Source organism: Lonchura striata, chromosome 5 (genome assembly GCF_050655825.1).
Source record: "Lonchura striata isolate lonStrDom1 chromosome 5, ASM5065582v1, whole genome shotgun sequence".
In the NCBI taxonomy this organism is placed as follows: Eukaryota; Metazoa; Chordata; class Aves; order Passeriformes; family Estrildidae; genus Lonchura; species Lonchura striata.
Window position 1 is genome coordinate 41,848,202 of NC_140707.1, and position 17,338 is coordinate 41,865,539.

Below are 17,338 nucleotides of genomic sequence, written 5' to 3' on the forward strand. Positions count from 1 at the left end.
CACCATCTGCTGAGTATCAGGCTTAGGATGTCACCCAAAGAATCATCCTTGGCTTTTGCAAAATCAGGCCATAAGACTTTCAAAGGTAACATGACTTCTTAGGGAATAATGTGATCTTATCTCAATGCTTCTTCTATTTGTGTTCTCTCATTATATTCAATGGCCAGATTGTACCTTTGGAAGCTCTAGAAATAAAATATTAATATAGTTTTGATTTTAGAACCCTCCACACCCACATCCCCCCTTCTCCCTCCTACACACTTCTATCATGTTTTAGTCAAGTTATTTTTATAATAAATTTTTATTTGAAAAATTATTCACTACACTGGAAGAGTCTTAATTAGAAAATCCCTGCTGTTTGTTGAGTGCTTTTAGTTATTCTGATTAATCAGACAGTACTACTATGAGGAATAAGTCTGCTATGATATGGAAAGTCTTTTAAACAATTTGCTGCTGCTTAGGGGTTCCCCAAATTGATTATAAATAGAGATCATCGCAAAAGCATGCAAAAAAAAATAAATCTGTGTTTTTTTTAACTCTGTTGAAAAACCTGTAAAGAGCTGGATTAGGGACTGAAATCTGACTGTAGATATGAAGGTGAGTTGCACAAAATTACCTTGGTCTGTGGAAAAGACAGCAGGCAGACCAGAGTTTTCTTACATCTCTTTTTTTCCTGTAGCCTTTTTACTGTTTTGGTGCTAAACCTACTGAGTGCGATCAGATTTTTTTTATTTTTGAGATTTGTTGTTTTTGGCATGGTAACTGCTGTGACAGCAGCATGTAATAGGAGTCTCAGACTAATAGTATGTTAGGTAGTTATGAGGGAGTATGCTTTGGTTTTCCTTGCACAAAGGAGCAGGTGTCAGGAAGCTCAGTTCTATGTCTGGAGCAGTGACTGCTCCAGAGCTGCTCTGTTCCATCTGTGTAGACTAGAGGTAGAGTGGAAATATGCTCAAGTGCTTTAAGGCACTTGAAAGAAAGTGGATTTTGAGAAAAAAAATTACCCACTAGTATCTTTAGTAGCAAACAAGTACAGTATGAAAATAGTCTTTGAGAATCTTCATATTTTTAAATGTCATAAAGAATGCATAGAAATAAAAAAAATACCTTAAAATTACCCTATATATGTGGACAAAGAGGAAAGGAGGAAGAGCTGTGCATTTATTTTTCAACATTTGTCCTATTTCTCAGCAATGTAGAATTGGTAAAAAAAAATCAGTTAACATAAGTTAGAATAGAGGAAGGAAATCATTTCAGTGCTAGTTGCATTGAATGACAGTTTTAATATTTTTTCAGAGCAGTGGAAATCTGGTAATTGTACTATCAATGTACATCATTCATCTAAATGTGATGTTTGCAAGAAATGGAATTTAACCAGACAACGCCTTCTGATTCCTCTGGTAGGCTGTGGAGAGGAGCACTGGGGTCTGTCAATGCTGATCACCCTGGGGGCATGTTAGAGGATGTAAGGAGTGAGTTGTTGACACAAGAAGCATCTGCTGGCAGCTTGGCTTACATAGTTTGTTGCAGAGAGAATTAAAAATGGTGATCAGAATAATACAGAGCAGTCTCTGACTTTGTGTCTCTGGGAGGCTAACTCTCTTAATATTCCCAGCAGAGCTTGGACTTGCCATGTGTGAGATGCATACAGGAGGGAAATCTCTTCCTCTCTCCCTTTCCCCCTCACTTTTGTATTCAAAGAAAAACACCTGCCTCCTTCTTTTATGGGTTGTGCTACTTTGATTTATTAACCTGATGGAAGAGTTGAGGAAAACTGTCCATCTTCTTTCTGCTGTCCATAGCAGGGAGAACCAGAGATGACCTGCAAGTTCTGCTTTCCTGTCAGAATGTGTGTCACAGGCTTAGCATGTTTGAGGGCGCAGTAAGGTGTGGCTTTATGGTCATGTTCCTCTAAGTAAGTATTGGGGCAGCCAAATTCATTGGCAGTGCTTGCTTCAAGGATCAAAAGTGGCTTCAGGTCTCGATTTTGCATTTTGGTATGGTTTTATCTTTTTTAAGATAAATGTAAACTTATAATGTAAATCTTGCATTTCCTACAGAGACACTATCATGTCAGCAAAGGAAAGCAAATTATGAAATATTTTACAACTACTTCATACATCAGGCAGCCCGGGATCACTGGGATGGCAAAAAATAGTATATATAAAAATGCTTCCCAATTAAATCTCCTAATTTCCAATAAATGAAAATAGTCCACTGGTTCATTCCCCAGTTCTCTTAGTGTATGGCAATATAAGATTTACTTTTAATTTCCATTTTCTTTTCAACATATAATTATCAAGTCACATTAAAAACATGCAGCCTTGAGAGAGTAGTGTCTTCTACTGATGCCTATGAGGGAGCTTTCTGTACCCAGGCAGGTGCATCTGTGGTCTGTGTGTTTCAAAACATTGCAAAAAATAAAGTTAAATGACTACCATCATATTGTAATGCTCCCTGTAGTAGAAATCACTAGCCATGTGTTTGATCTGGAAGAGCTACTTTTCTTAAAACAAACCAAAACAAACAAAAAACCAAACCAAACCCACAAACAAAAAATCTAAACCCTCAGACATGTTGTGAATTAGATGTGAAATAATGGATGCATTGTTTAGTCTAACCACTCTGTACTGTCAGATTAAGACTATTATAAGTAGGCTATTAATCAGGAATTTAAAACCAGTCATGTATATACAACTCAAACATTAATAGTTCAATACTTTTTTTTGATTGATGCATACACTAGTTGCTTTCTGAAAAATTTATATAGCCATTGTAATTGTCAGCTCCATCCCTATTAGCATATTTTGCCAATAAAGCTTGAAGCAGTAAATTAACTTTCCTGTCCTTAAAATACCAGTAGTTTTTGATTGATTGCTGTTGGAACAGTGAGGCATGAACCAATAAATTAATCATCTCTACTGAAAACAATTTTACAGGAATCAGGGAAGTCATGTAAATCTGCTTGAGGACGCAGGTTGGTATGCCTTGCTCTCCTCAGTGTGCAGGTTCCACTGTGTTCTGTTGAGCTGCTCAGACAAGCGATGGTTGAACGAGTCAGGGTTCAACAATGCCTTTGAGTTCTGATGCAGTGATTTTTTTGACAGCGTTATAGTGCTAATTTCTGAAGTTAATTTTTAATTGAATAGGCTCCAGAGGCAACTGTAGCCTCTCACTAGAACACTGTGGGCCCTTTGTTTTTTCTTTCATAATTTCAGTCTAGATCACACACTAGTTAAATTTCAAGTTTGTTACTTGACTGCTGAAGTCTTCCTTTACTGTGCTCTTAGAAAAGAGGTTGCTTCTGAATGCACTTCTCATAAATTAAAGCTTTTAAAGCAGCTTTACAGTTTGTGTCACTCTTACAGTATTAGCACAAAGATCCAAGTGGATCATGGATATGGAGCATTCACAGGTTTTCTGTGTAGATAGGAGTGGGTTGTCCGGACAGGGTAAAAAGTTCTCATATGGTTTCCTGTGCAGAATATTTTTCTAGGAAAGCACTGGAGTGTTGCAATCTGATGGTAATAAATGCCTTTTTTTTTTTTTAAAAAAAAGGGATCACTTTCACAGAATCTGAAAGAAATCCATATGCTAGTTTGCTAAAATGAAAGCATCTTACAAGATATATTATTATCTTATTATATAGAAGCAGCTATTTTCCCTGCTGTATTTATATAATTTTCAAAATATGAGAGATTATTATAATTATGCAATCTAAAATTACTGTCACAGTGAAGCCTTCTGTTTGCTTGTATTAAACTTACCCTTGAAGTTTACATATTGATTCTCATGTGGTTTTCCCCAGTACACATCTAGAAGCAAATTGTTTTGAACAGTTACTGATAATGAGTTGTCTAAGACTGGAAAATCCAAGTTGAGGTAACTTCTGACAGTAGATTGTGCTGTTCTTTGAGTGTCTCCTCATTAATCATTACTGATGCGTGTATTGGCACTTCAGTAACTGAATGGTTTATTACAATGTCTCTTAGGTAAAGAGAATTTCTGGAATGCCTTTTTCTTCGTAAGTTTTTTGAAGAAAATGTCCTAGATTGAATTAACATGAGAAAAACAAATCATAGTAATTTGTTTGTATTTAAGATTCATTTATAGTATGGTGATGATTTGATTTTGGAACTTCAATAATAACAAACCTGAGAGTTTGTTAACAAAACCTGAGGGTAATTTAGTTATATGACATTGTTCACCATATACACTACTGTTTGTTGTTGTTTTTTTTAACTATTCCACTTCTTTTTCAATTTATTTATCATATGTTTTTTATGAGATTTGCTTATTTCCAGTGCTATTTTTATGCCTAGTAACTCATTCTAATAAAACAATGCAAACACATTCCAAATTCAAACAATACAACTATGTTGTTTCATTATGAAGTAATTTTACATATGTATTTGTAAATGTATTTTTTAAGTTGTTTTTGCGGTCATTGTTGATAAAAAATGAGTATAATGGTGAAATAAAAGTGATATAAAGATTCAAGTAATCTTCCCCACAAATGAATCAAGAAGGTATGTTTTGAAGATATGTTTTATCAATGCATATAAATATCTTACGGGCAGATGTCAAGAGGATGGGGCCCAACTCTTTTTAGTGGTGCCCAGTGACAGGACAAGGGGCACAAGTTGAAACACAGGAAATTCCATCTGAATATGTGGCAAAACTCCTTTACTTCAAGGATGACAGAGCACTGGAACATTCTGCCATGAGAGAGTGTGGAGTCTCCTCCTCTGGAGATACTCAAAGCCTGTCTGGATGTGATCCTCTGCAACCTGCTCTGGGTGAACCTGCCTTAGCAGGGGGTTGGACTGGTTGATCTCCAGAGGTCTCTTCCAACTCCAGTCATTCTGTGAAACAACTGAAATGTCCATATCAAAAATAATATGTGGTTAAGAAAAAGTAAATCTTTGCTTCTGAAAAGCTTAATCTAAAAATTATCAAAACCACTTTGATAAGGAAGAATTGAGTCTTTCATGTGCATCAGCTTAAATTGACCAAGAGCAAGAAAAAAAGCAGAACTGGTTTGTAATGCCTCTATCTGATGTAATATTGTTATTGTGGTCTAAGAATTGCTGTCAGTGGTGTCCTTGTGTTATCCATACATGACATTCTTTTAACATTCTTTTAATAAAGCATTCTTGCTTTATTGTTTCTGCTGGTGCTTTCACACATATTTGCTTCTGTTTGCATTTCATTCAGATTGATCGTGGTATTTTTGTTGCAGGTCTCCACAGACAAATCCCTAAATGGCTCAGGAAAGGATCCGCTGCTCTTTCTTGTTTTAAGCTCACAAGTTGAAGTATGCCAAAACCCCTGTAGTTAAATAAACAAGAGTTTTTTCTTTGTCTCTGCTATCTTGGAAGACCTTTTGGATTTGTCATAGTGATTTTTAAGGGACTATTAAAATATGGGATCCTTATCTTGCTCTTCATATTCCATATATCATATCCATATACCCTGAAGGTACAAAGTATGTCCATGTTTGGTTTTAAGGTAACAAGACTAATTATATAGTTACTACTGAAAATATTGCATCCAGGCAATGGCAGTACAGCTTGAAGGGTTTTCATGTGTTAATGACACATTTTAATCCCTTAAAGAAGAGCTGAAATCACTACAGATATTTGGAGTATGTTTTTGTTGCTACTTTGTCTGCTGAAGTCAAGAAAAATTGCTGGATTGTTTTTACTTTCTGCTTGTTTCTATGTGGCATAGAGAGACACTAAACATTTTCACCTCTGACAGTGGGTGACTCAGTACAAGAGAAGAGCAATTACATAAATGTGTCATCCAAACATTCCCAACCAGTGTGACATGGTAGTTTTTGTAGGAAAGCAAAAGGGAAAAAGTGTGTGAGAAATGTAAAAATACAAGAGATGAAATATAAGTAATACATGTCTTGGTTGTATGTTTAATAAGCAGATGTCAATCACACAGCAGGTAATATCTTGGTTATTTGTAGATTTACTGCCTGTGTCACAACAAGAAATGTTGTTTTCAGAGATGGCTGCACAGAACAGGTGCAAGAACCATGGAAAGCTTTGCTAATGGGTGTGTATTTGTATATGTGTGTTGGAAAACACAGCAAGCTGTGATTTGATGCACCCACTTGCTGATTTGCCCCAGTCAAGTCCCTGCCTGTGTGCTGTGTATCCTCTGTGGTGGAAGAGTTAGGACATGCACATATGGAGCTTCCCTCTTGTTTTTGCTCGAGGCTTCTGTCCTTTACAGGATTAGCTGTATACTGCACATGTCTTAGGTTCATTGAATTTTTACATGCATATGGCTAATTAATACATGATTTACCTTATCAGGTCATACATATATATGTGTATATATATATATGAAGACAATGAAATATTTTTTAGTTTCAGAAACTAAAGCTAGCAACTAAATTTATGTTATATTGTTCCAGCTTTTTATAATTTTTTCATATTGAAATCAGTTTGATTTTAATATGCTAAGAGGTCTAAAAATTCCATTTGCCAGCAAAGAGATTCTGTTCAGCTGCATCTATCAGCAAAACACAAGTTTAAAATTATATACTGCATGCAGATGATTGATGAGAGAATTTGTGTCATCAGTATATGATAAGTCATGCAATGCTGCACTTGTGCAAGGTTACACAGCAAAGTACTGGCAATGTTATGGTAGGTTTCAGGGTACATTATCTTCTGCTGTGTGCAGCAATTTATGAAGTTCAAATATGGATGTCTACTTGTATTTCTAACACTAGGGAAGAAAAGGAGACCTAAAGCAAAAATGGCCATGTTTTCTTCCTTTGCCAGTATGGCAGTCATCTGTATTCCTGTCTTTTTTTAATTGAATGGAAGTGTTTAGTACTAATATTTTTTTCAGTGTTTCCTGTGAAGGCATTTGAAGATTGAAAAGCTAAGGTCCATTTCACTGAGCCCAGTGTTATTCTGGGCTTAACAGTGCTGTCTTACAGAGAATGGACCTGTGAACTGTATCTTGCTGGGAGGATTTTGAGCTAAGAAAATGGAATTCAGTTATAAAAAGTAAAAGAAAGCAGATTGGGAATAGACAATACAGGAGTCCAATAGTTGAGTTCTGTGGGAGACTAAAAATATAAGGGAGAAGAAATCTGATGGGGAGTCTCTTTAAATAATAGATTCTGTAAGTCAAATGCATGATCAAAAAAACCTAAAATGATACTTCAGGCCTCTATATATTTAAAAAAAACTCCAAACCTCACTTCTTTCAGTGAAGCACCTTGCCTACCCAGTTATCCCATGGAACACTTTATTTTGACAGATGGGATAAATCTCATTTGGTTCCATAAATTCATACTTCCTCAGAGAAATGCCACACTTTGGTAACTAAACAGAATATTTTTCCATATGATTTTTTAATAGGATTTGATTGAGGGCCATACTGATTTTTTTATATCTGGTTTCTCAGATGTTTGTCAGAGTCCCCAGATCTACTTTCTTATTCCTAGTGAGTATTACTGTAGTACATTTACAGGGCTGGGAGGAGTGGAGAGAACCATTCATTACAGTCAGCTGGCAGGGAGAGAAAAAAGCTTGTTTCTAAATATAATATAAATTAATCCCACTGCACAGGATGTATTAGGCATATGTAATTCCTGTCTGAAGACATTTGTGTTTGAAAAATGAAGAGCAAATATGCCCAGCTGGTGACCTGGTGAATGGTTGCATGGCAAAACTATATAAAAAATAAAATTTGGTTTCTAGTAAACTGGCACTAGGGGAAAGGGAAGCACTGGCCAACTAATGCAGGAATGACGTCAGATCTTTCTTGGTTGTATAGAGCAAAAGAAAGTCACAGGATGGTAGGGTAGGTCCAGAAATAATTTCTGCTCTATGAAATAGCTGTTGGTGTGGTATTTTTCAGCTACAAACTCCCTAATTTCAGCTGTAATGGGGGATAATTAATGGGAAGAAATTTCTTTTCATCAAGAATGCAAGATAGTTTCAATTTTTAAAAAAAGATAAAGTCTGTCTTCCAGCTACTAGTAATTACCACAGGCCTTTAAAATTTTGCTCTCTGTTAAGTGTCATTCATTTTAAATGACGTATATGTCTCATTTTTTCCTCAATAAGCAAGATAGGGAAAAACAGCTACCCAGTAATTTAGTAAAATTAAAATTATCCAGTTGGTTGTATAGGCTGCATAGATCTCACATATCCACTATACTACAATATAGCACAGCAACTAATTTCTTTTGTAAGTTTTGTCTGAAAATCTTGAGTGAGCAACTCAAAAAGGACTGGATGCAGAAAAAATAACTTTGCATAATCATGATATTGTTGGACAGTATCTGCATTGCATTCTTGTCAGGCAGCAGCATTTTGTGTAAGGGTGGATATAAGGGTAAAGGGAAGAGAGAATAAGGTTGTGAAGAGCACAGGAGAGATCAGGTTGAGCGTGGAAGGTGGGAAGTTGCTCCTGTCAGCTGTTGATGCTGGAGCAGCTTGCAGCCCAGGCCAAATGCTGGAGTTGCTCTAAACCACAGGTTTTTCACAGCCTCACAAGTGCAAAGCTGTCAGTCTCCTTCTGGCTCTGCCCTTGGTGTGTCATGCAGAGATGTCAGGGCTCCCACAGGTTCCTCCTAAAAGAACCTTGTTAGGGACTATGGCTGGCTTTCTAAATGAAGCATCTGTGATGTGAGAAGTCACATCTTTGTGACCTTATGTCCTTAATGGCACTAACATGCCTGCCTATGAATTTCAGGTGCTTGTGGGAAGCCAGATAAAAAAGGTGAATTTGAAGAGCCATGTTTGCACTTATATAAGCACCAATAAAAGTGACTGCAGGCTCTCTGCAAACAAATAGGTACAAAGAGGCAGTTAGCAGTGTTATTTAAAAACAAATCCTAAAACTTGTTTCCTGTGTTAAGACTGCTGTTTCCAGTTAGATTCAGTACAGTGGTCAGGGTTGCTCAAGTAAATCACCCTGTTGCTTTACACAGTCCTCTCATGACAGTACAGGTTCAAAACAGCTCTTTTTTGATTTCTTTATAAAACAAAGGGACAATGGCTATTCCTCTTATGCCAAGGATGCTGAAGAATAGATGGGTTGTTCCCTCAAGACTATTACTGGCTTCATTTGCATTCCAGGCCTTGTATTGTTTCACTGGCAACATCAGATTTGCTCTCTGAGGCATGAAGCCTTGTGTAAGGTGGCCAGGGGTTTCACTAGATATGATCCTTTGCTGGCAAAGGAGATTCAGGATCCCACACTTCTGCTAACGATTTCACATATGTTGATGATGTGGGCATCCAGTATTTTTACCTCTTCTATATCTGTTCCTTGTATTTCCTTTCTCTGTACAACTGGTCAAAACATTGGTCTCTATGTCATGGGGAACTCTCATGGAGATCATGTAAAATCCTTGGTTTAAAAAATTTGGCTACATTTTTGTACTAAGGCTGGTCCCTTAGGTACTGTGACTTAAAAAGTTACTGACTTTGAAAAGACAGTATATTCCTGTTATTGTTAGAATAGTATATCTGGACACTCTTCTTTCAGTTTTTCAATTTCCTAGCTGAGGTTTGGAAGGTAATGCCATATTTTCTTGACATGGGGACAATCCATGGTTCTGAAGCTGCATATGCAATATTCTCCAAGATTTTTCCTTCCAAGGATCTTGAAGAGTTTCAGCTTCTTTGAGGACACTGGTTTTAAAATAGAGGCCAGGAATTTAGGCAAGTAGTTTTGTAGGTTTGGTTGTTTTCTTGATGGGCTGAAATTATCTAGATGTCTGTTGAAGGACTGTAGCTTATCAAAATTCAGAAAGTGATTGTTCCTGTCTAGAAACTATTTCCATTTAGTGGGATGACAAATAGAAAAGGTGAGGCAGGAAAAAGTGGCAGGGGGTATGAAGAACTTGAAGACTACCAGTGCAATGCTTTTTTACTTTCTTTCAAATAAGCATATCTGAAAGATACAAGTGGGAATACAAGACCATTAGCAGGATGCAGTTACTTTAGAATCTCCCGACAGACAATAAACATATCAAGTACTAAGGACAACGGTAAAAAAAAAAGTCACAATGAAAATACATTAATGGTAAAATTACATAATTATTTTAACATTGAAAATACCATCATATCATATAAGTTATGTTTGCTTTAAGTATAATTTAAAATTTCCTCATATATGTTTTCTACTTTTCTCTACCTTCAGAGCAAGTCAGAATAGAAGCTGCCCATGGATTATGTAGTCAGGTTGTGGCCTTGGATAATTCTAAGTGGTGCTGCAACAAAAACCAGTGTCACACCTGTTCCTGCAAGGAAATCTTTGTTCACTTTTTGAGACTAAGCTGCTATGATCTAGCTCCTTCCATAAAATCTTTCCTACCTTGCAACTATACATTGCTGGGAACAGAAGCCACATAGACAAGTATCACACTTTAAATGAAAGGGCTTCCAGTATATATTAAATTGATGCTGAAACACTCTGCAGGGAGCTACCCCATGCTGGGCAAATTCCTGCTTTGTGTATTTCATTTCACCTGATAAATCTCTTACATAATTATACTTCTGAATCAATAGTTAGGATAAAAGTAGGAATGTGTGGATGAGAATTCTAAGAATAGGAGTGAGAAACATCTTAATATTAGGGAGTTCATTTGTTTTATGAAGAGAAAAGGTTTGGCATACAGCAAACCTTGTTCCAAGGTACTACATTGCAGCAGACACTTCATTTTGGATTTAAAACATTTGGTTGTTGCACATATGCACAAACTGAAATTGAAAGAAATATACTAAAATGACAAATTAATACTTTCCGACTATTTTTAACTGGACTGCAATTGTTATTTTATCACCAAATTTTGAAATTTGTAGCAAAAATGTTACAAAAGTTTGGATTTGGTATCAGGAAGTTTACTTTTTTTTTTTTTTAGTTTTATGGTTTTCTTTAATCTATAAAGGTTATTCCATCAGTCTCATGGCTACACTTCTTCAGAGTAATGTAAAAAGAATGATAAAGAATTGCAAGAATTTATCCATGCTTGAGTGGGGTTTGGCCGGCATGATCTTCAGAGGTGCCTTCCAGCCTCAACCATTCTGTGATTCTGTGATAAATTTACACATTTCTTCAAGCTGTGTAAGCCAAAATGTATCCTGAGTATTTGATAGCTACCTATTGTGGGTGCCAAAAATGTTTCCAATTAACCACTTTTTTGGAATGTGGTTTGTCAGAGTAAGGTCTGTGAAAAACGCCTTCCTCAAATACTTGGAAAAACAATAATAAATAGTATTGGAGAGCTGGGAATTTAGTCTGGTGTTTCAACATGAGAATTTTTCCCATTCATCATGTTCACAGAAACTGTGACTTTTTCAGTTAGTGTTTAATGAATGATGTTAATGGCTAAAGCCCAGTTTCTCACTTTTTTGTGGCTTCCTGATTTGTTTTTCCATAAAGAAGGCTGCCAGCACCTTCCCTATGAAGGGAGGTGCAGGGAGTGTGGGTGGGTACACAGAGGCTCTCTTCTAGGAAGGATGGGTGGATTCCTGGAACCCTGCTCTGGAGGGAAGTGAGCAAGCAGAGGACAGCAGGTTGTGAAGAGAAGGGTTTTGCTGGAGTGTGGACTTTGTTTTGATTCAGCTGTGTGCTGATTAAAGTTAACAAAAATGTAAGATGGATGTCATACCCAGCTAATAGAATGAGTTCCATGAATTAGTTGACAAAGAGCAGTATTTATTTTTTTTTTTCGACTGCATGGCAAATTCATTTCTTCAGATAACTGTCTCTAGTTTCCATGGTGATTTTACTTCTGCTTGTTAAAGGTATTTTTATGACTCTTTCACATTATTTGAAGTAGTGCTAAAAGCTAGTACTTCAGGACTATCTCAGCTGTTGATGCCTGCATTTGGCAGTGAAATTCAAGGAGTACAAATTGGAAGAGGAGCAAAAGTAATTTTTGCTGCTCTGAATCAGACTAATGTATTCTGATAACATTTTGTGGTCAGAAAATGTTACTGTTTGCAGATTCAGTGAACTTGAACCACAATAAAGGCTGGAAGGATTTTGGGGCAGCATGCTGTGGTGAACCACTGTATTTACTTTCTCAGTGTACTTCTGTGCAACTTAATGTGCAATGTAGCTGCTCATGTATGATGTTTCTCAATTAAAAAAAAAAAGTAGGGAATTACTGGAAACAATAATCTTTTCAATCTCATACAATAGAGTCGGTATATAGTACATGGAGATTTATTGAATGTTGATAATTAATAATAATAACAGGATGAAATTTACTCTGACTTGACAAGCTTTAAACATGTTTCTAAAGTGAAAAGAGCTGCTACTCATGTAGTGGTTACCTTTAATATTTCACATTTCTTTTTTACTTGGACAACTGGCCAAAGGCACAGACGAGCTACTTATGGGTAGCACCTGAGGTCACTTGGTCAGCCTGGAGAAGAGAAGGCAGAGGGTGACCCCGTTTCAGTCTGCACCTTCCTCAAGGAGGGCAGCAGAATGGGAGGTGGTGATCTCTTCTTTCTGGTGACCAGAAATGGGACATGAGGAAATGGAATCAAGCTGCATCAGGGGAAGCTCAGATGGGACATTAGGAAGAGGTTCTTCACTGGCAGGGTCATTGGTCACTGGAACAGGCTCCCCAGAGAAGCGGTCACAGCACCAACCCTGACAGGGTTCAGTGACTTTTCTGCATGGCTCTTAGTCACAGAGTTTAGTTGTAGGTAAGTCAGTGAGGGAGACTTGAGGGAGTCAGTGGATCTCACTGGGCTCCTTTCAACTTCAGCTATTCTATTCTAAGCTTGATTTTTCTGTCTTGCTCAGTCAGTCTGTGTATTGAGAAAGTTGTCAAATAATGTCAGGTGTCATAAGGGTTTTATGTAGACACAGCTCACTCTCTGAGAAGACCAAATATATGCTTTTCCTTTTTAAATTAAAACCACTTCATCTTTCTGCATTAGTGGTGGAATTTGGCAATATGGGATATGCTTTGTGACATGTGATCATTTATCTCATGTTCCTGACAGTATTGACTGAATATAAAGAAATTGCAAGATGCTGCGTTTTCCAGCTGTTTCTTCACTCCCATTTTTCTTGGATGCCTCTCAGCTAACCAGTACAAACCCCATGGGAAGTTTGTAGCTGAGGTTGTGTTGCTCTAGACCAGTTATCCAGCAGAAACCCTTCTGAAACTAATCTATGGTAGAAAATGACAGTTTTGCCCACTGTGAGGATGTGAAACACTCCAGTACACTTGTAACCTAAGGAGAATAAATTTTTCCCAGGTTCATCAGTGAATGACTAATACATGGAGAGTGGAAAAGAGCCTCAAGACACTGTGGAAAGATTCAGAGCACAATTGGTATTCAGAGCACTATTGTTTATTGAATTGCCTTGTTGCTTGGAGCAGTGTTATCCTCTTCCATGGAAAGAAGTTGCTGGGGAAAATTGAGAAACAATGAAATTGGAAATGTTTGCAGTTTTGTTCCAAAGCTTCTTATATTTAATGCCATGCAAAGTTTCTGGTGTAATTTTTCCCCTGCTTTGGGATGTATGAAGGGAAATACTTGATTTGAAGGCATCAGCACAAAGATCTACTAGTCTATACTAAAGAGGGCCTGGTTCATTAGAGCAGTTTATTAATAGATAAATCATAGTTGCAAATGAAAAAATAATGTTTTCCTGAGGGGTATTCCCTGACTAGTTTTCCAGTGTCCCAAGTAGACACTTCTGTCTGCTTATCCTTTTTTGCCTTTCAGGCTCTGATTTTATTCTGTTTAAAGAGTTCCTCCTCGTCTTTGAACCAAAATTTTTTTACACTTCATTTTTCCCATTTAGGATCCATCAGAAAAGCGCTAATTTAATTTCCTTGTGATTCTATGATGTATAAATGACAATATGACATAATTTGCAGAAGTATTCAACAGCTGATAATGAGTCTTGCATGAAGCTCCTCTGCAGGACCCAGAAGAGAAGCTTAGCAGTTCTCTAGAGGCTTCTGAAGTATTAATGAAAACACTTCAGATTTCTTTCAGTTTTCCATTCTTCATTTATATTAATTCTAATGAAGGTGAAACTTGCTTGGGAATTAATGTTATAAAATCAATGCAATGGAAATGAGATGAAAGATCTAAAATCATTTTAAAGAAACAAACAAAAACACAAAAAAAGCCTGTTTTCTCCCCTCTCCAGGGCATTGTAAAAGTATATTATTACTGTTAGAAGTATTTTCTAATAGCTGGAAAGTTGGAGATATTTTTGAAAGCAAGTGGTTTGGTTGGCTGAGTATCTCCTAGCAACTTAGAAAGCTTTAAATACAACTGATTGAATACTGCCTGAAGAATACATTGTTGAGCCTATAGCACCTGCCAAAACCAGGTGATGATTCCTTTCTTCAAAATACACCAGATAGTAGAGATGTAACTCAATATTTTGTCAGTATCAGAAGGAATTTACATAAGACACATGACACAGTGTATAGAAAATTGAATCCCAAATGACATTCAGGTACTGCAGACTGAAATAGGTGTGTGAGGTAGATTTTAAAGTTAATATTGAATGCTTCCATTGAAACAGTGCTGTTTTATCAAGAAGCAGAAGCAGACTTTTTGCTAGTTCTTGGTACTTGTCATTTGGTACACATTGGCCATGTGAACAAGAATATGGTCTTGCTGCTATTTTACATGGACAGCCGTTGGAATACTCTACTTGGCACATAAAAGCTTGAGGGTTTTTATTGATTGGAGGACAAATCAAGACAGAGAATGATAAAGACAACAGAGAGAAGTGTTGGGGACTGCAGCTGCTTTTTCAAATCTCAATCAGCAGCTTAAGATGCTGTTTTCTTTCATTATGTCTATTTGTAGGTAACCTACAAAAACACTAACAAATCTGCCACATAAATCAATTACACTTCAACTCCAAAGAACTTCTGGTAAGTGTCAACAATATAGAGTATCCACAATGTGGCTGTTGATATGGTCTGCAGTAAGAACAGCTTAACTTTGGAGGCTGGAAGCTAAACTCTACTTTTCATGCTATCCAGCCTCAGAGAATAAATGGAGTTGTCTTGTTGAGCAGTATTTGTATGCTCATAGCTATGCTTTGACTGATCTAGTGGTACTGCACAGTGCATCTTTGGGAGAAATAAAATAAAGGAGAAAAAGATTGTCTGTGAAGTCAGGGCTGGAGCTGGGACCAGTTTGCATGATGTTGTTACATGATGTTACATGAGTGTGCCCCTCTCAGCTGTGCTAGCAGAGATCCTTGCCTCCATAGATCAGAGGGCTGAAGCACTTGATGTAGGCAGTCTAAAGTAGTTGGGTTGCCAAGCCTGGAGAAGAAAAGGCTCCAGGGAGAGCTCACTGCAGCCTTCCAGTACTTCAAGGGGGCTGCAAGAGAGCTGGCTAGAAAGGGATTTTTTACAAGGGCATGTAGTGATAGGATATGGGGAAATGGCTTTAAACTGAAAGAGGGCAGGTTTAGATTAGATATTAGCAAGAAATTCTTTACTGTGAGGGTGGTAACGCACTGGAACAAGTTGCCCACAGACATTGTGGATGCCCCATCCCTGGATGTGTTCAAGTCCAGGTTAAATAGGACTTTGAGCAACCTGGTCTAGTGGAAGTTGTCCCTGCCTATGGCAGGAGGGTTGGAACAAGATGATCTTTCAGGTCCCTTCTGACCCAAACTGTTCTATGATTCAGTGATCTTTCTAAAGACCGATTTTTAAAGGAGAGAGATGATCCTGTGAGTTTTATGGTATCTTGATATGCATTAGAAGTGGTCCATGCTATTAGAACAGATCACTTAATTTACTCTTGTGCTGTTGTTGTGTAAGATACAATCATAGGGAAATTTGTGATGGAGAACTTGTGTCTATTGTATGATATTTCTTTCTGAGATTTGGATGGAATGCAATGACAAAGCAAAAATACTGTCATAGCTAATCCTGAGGGTTTTTTTCTGTACTTCTGCTTCACTTCTATCCACCCACCCTATTTGAAACAAATGTGTAGAGCTTGAGTATCTTAATCAGCAGGTTGCATTCTTTGTATACTTCTGTGAAGTTACATGCAGCAAGTCTTTTTTTTTTTCCTGTTATGCTTGTCCCATTTGTTTTGTTGTTATGTACATAGAGAATATCTTGGGGGAGGAGGAAAAGGTAGATTTCTTCTGGATGTGGCTTTACACAAGCCTGTCTGTGCCATTTAAGTGGTCAATGAAAATAAAAGCAAGCTGTTGTAATCCACTTACAAACAGATTAAAACTACATACTTATATTCTTATTTTAATTGTACCTGTATTTATTTAGTGTAAATTTGTAATAGTGTAAATTTTTATATTTAAAAAAGAATTCTGTACTATTTATTAAAATACGAGCACTTTAGCTAGTTTCTGAATACTGTAGTAGTATTTAGCTAGTATTTGAATACTGAGGATAGACCATTTAATACAGGAATCAATATAAGTATCTAAAAATATGGTTTAGATAGTTTTCTTAGGCAGTTGCTTCTGAAATCCCCTAATTAATTCATTATGAGAAGCTGAGAGGGGATAGCTGGAGTGTAATTTTTTCCAGCCTTCTGATTCATGAAGCCACTAACCCTTACAGACTTCCTAATCTGAGCAGCATCATGATCCAAATCAGTGATACCTGACAAACTCCAAACAATTATTTTCATTTTTAGTACTAGGGAACATTCAAATGTGTTAAGATTCTTGTTATTGGGGCTTGGGGCTGTTTCTTTGTCTGTTTTCCTTTTTTTATGCTTCCTGTCTCTACTCACAGGTAACATCATGGTGCTGTGGTCAACTTGCAGAACATCGCTACTTAAATCTGTAACAAACCGGTTCATTAAGAATTTGGCCTGCTCGGGGATCTGTGCCAGCCTAGTCTGTGTGCCTTTTGACATTGCTCTTAGTGCCAGTCCACACTGCTGCTGGTGGATCTATACGATGCTCTTCTGCAGAATTGCCAAGTTTCTGCACAAAGTCTTCTGCTCAGTGACCATCCTTAGTTTTCCAGCCATTGCTCTTGACAGGTAATGGGGAAAATTTGCCATAATCCTGGATTTTTCTTTCATCTTTCTCCCCTTGTCTTGATAAATATGGTATCACTATCTGTAATGCACACCAATGTTGCAACTGGAACAGCATATCAGTGGAAAACGTGTGATCTGCCTCACAAAAAGCACAAACTCCTACTGCTTATATTGATAAGTGTGACAAGTTAGGTCTGTCATGAAAACTCTGTGAGCTTAAAAGTCCACAGCAGTACTCCAGTAGAAAGCAAACAATCAATGTCTGAAATTTGAAGTGCATGTCAGAGATGCACTTTTTTTTTTAA

At 37.2% G+C, this 17,338-nt stretch overlaps 1 protein-coding gene across 1 annotated transcript in view; it reads left to right on the plus strand.

Moving 5' to 3' along the window:
• Window positions 1–17,338, plus strand: part of GPR176 (G protein-coupled receptor 176) — a 31,976-nt gene that overhangs the window by 11,129 nt on the left and 3,509 nt on the right. The window contains exon 2 of the mRNA XM_021539255.4: window positions 16,781–17,033. Coding sequence (XP_021394930.3) covers window positions 16,781–17,033 — 253 coding nt within the window. The remainder of the gene's footprint in view (window positions 1–16,780; window positions 17,034–17,338) is intronic.